The following is a 1,727-nucleotide window of genomic DNA, read 5'->3' as shown; positions in this document are numbered from 1 at the left end:
CCGTTTAAATAGGGGCGCAACCTATTATATGCGCCCCTAGGTAGCCGGCGGCCGGCCCGGACCTACGTAAGCCTTAGGTTGCCCGTCCCCTCGGCCTTAGGCAGCCTCTTCTACCTAGGGGTATATAAGGCGGCATCCCCCCCTTCCTCCTTCCTTTCCTTCTCCTCCTTCTTTAACCGTAGCAGTAGCAGCAATAGGTAAGTTCCGCTCTACCCGGGGCGTTAGTTCGTTCCTAGCTATGCGGGCCGCTTTATTAACGTGTGCTCGCAGTAATAGCCGCAGCAGCAATAATAGCCCTAATAACAATAACTTTAACTAGTAAGTTCTCCGCCCTATAGAGCGGGAGGCCGTAATTCGTAATGCTAACTTCCGCGATAGACATATCTGCCTCCCCCTCCCCCGCTTCCTCCTTCTCGGAGCGTGCGGAGTCGTTCGTCGACGCCGTGCTAGGCACGGCCGACGACGGCTCCGCCGCTGCCGCTGCTCCTGCCCGCGCCCCCGCTCCCGCCCGCGCCCCCGCGACCGCGCCTACCGCCGCCGCCTCTGCCTCTGCTGCGCTGGCCGCCCTTACGTCGCCCTTCCGGGTAACGACGCCGTCCCCGCCGCCGGCCGTGACGCCCGGCCCCTCTGCCCCCGCCTCCGCCACTGCCACCCCCGTAAGTCCGCTGCCTAGCGAGCGTAGTGGCTATTTTCCGCTAACTTCTCAAAGCATAAACGCTAAGTGCAGGCCGGAGCCGCCCGCGCGGCCCCCTATATGCGGTGCGCGTCGCAGGAGCTCCCCTGCGCCGACTAAGTCGGGCGCCGCCGTGGCGGTAGTTGTTACTAGTGCGCGCGTGCCGGCCGCGCCTATAAGGCGGCGCCTCCCGTCCTGCTCGCTGCGGCGTCGGCTTAAAAGGCCGGCGCGCATGGGTAGGCACGGGGGGCTGCTAAGAATCGCCTTACCGCCGCCGCCGCCGCCTACCGCAATCTCCGCGCCCTCGAGCGCTAGGGCCTCGTCCCTAAGTAGGTTCCTCTTATCTAGCTCTTCTGCTTCCGCTGCTAACTCTCCCGGCACTAGGGACACTGCCTCCGTCGCCCTATCGGCGGTCCCCTTAGCCGTGCCCGCCCCCCCCCCCCCCCCCGCTGCTGGCCGGGCCCCCCCCGCCCCCGGAGCCCCCGGAGCCGCCGCTGCCGCCGACTAGCTCGCGGGCCTAGAGGGCCGCCTAAGCGCCCTAGAGAGCGCCGCCGCCGCTAATAAGGTAGAGGAGGACGACGAGGATAAGGATAAGGACGACGATAAGGATAAAGAGTAGGTCTAGGTAGTCTAGGGGCTCTGCCCTAAAATAAACGCTATTTTTATCTCTGCTTATATAATTACGCTCGCGTTATTATAACTACCTACTCCGCTTTACTTACTTCGTAGTCTTAGCCCGGGCTACTATCGGTGGTCCGCTAGTCCGTCGTTCTCGTCTACCGTTCTAAATAGGGCTTTAAACTTATCGAGGGCTGCGGTTCCCGTAAACTTATATATAGGTTCCTACGTAGGGTCGAGATACCCGCGCTACTTAACGAGGACCTCCTAGCGTTTCCCCCTACCGACCTTTTTCTAGCGCGCGGCCCGTATCTCTTCGACCTCGAACTCGTCTTCTCCCTCTACCTCGATTATAGGCGGTTAGGCGTCCGCTGCTTCTTATCCAGGCAGCGGGTCGGAGGAGGCTCTACGAAGGAGGTCTACGTTAATCTTATTA

The 1,727-nt window shown here is 61.6% G+C and overlaps 1 protein-coding gene across 1 annotated transcript; it reads left to right on the top strand.

Annotated features, from left to right (window-relative positions):
* Positions 1-359: 359 nt before the first annotated feature.
* HRG_08906 (uncharacterized protein) lies at positions 360-793 on the top strand (the record flags this gene model as incomplete). The annotated part of the gene is made up of 2 exons (XM_044867377.1): positions 360-656; positions 728-793. The coding sequence occupies 2 exons, from the start codon at positions 360-362 to the stop codon at positions 791-793; spliced, it is 363 nt and encodes a 120-aa protein (XP_044717398.1).
* Positions 794-1,727: the final 934 nt, after the last annotated feature.

The sequence above is a fragment of the Hirsutella rhossiliensis genome, assembly GCF_020360975.1.
Source record: "Hirsutella rhossiliensis strain HR02 chromosome Unknown scaffold00011, whole genome shotgun sequence".
NCBI lineage: Eukaryota > Fungi > Ascomycota > Sordariomycetes > Hypocreales > Ophiocordycipitaceae > Hirsutella > Hirsutella rhossiliensis.
Note: the sequence above shows the minus strand (reverse complement) of the source record. Positions and strands in the feature narration are given on the sequence as shown.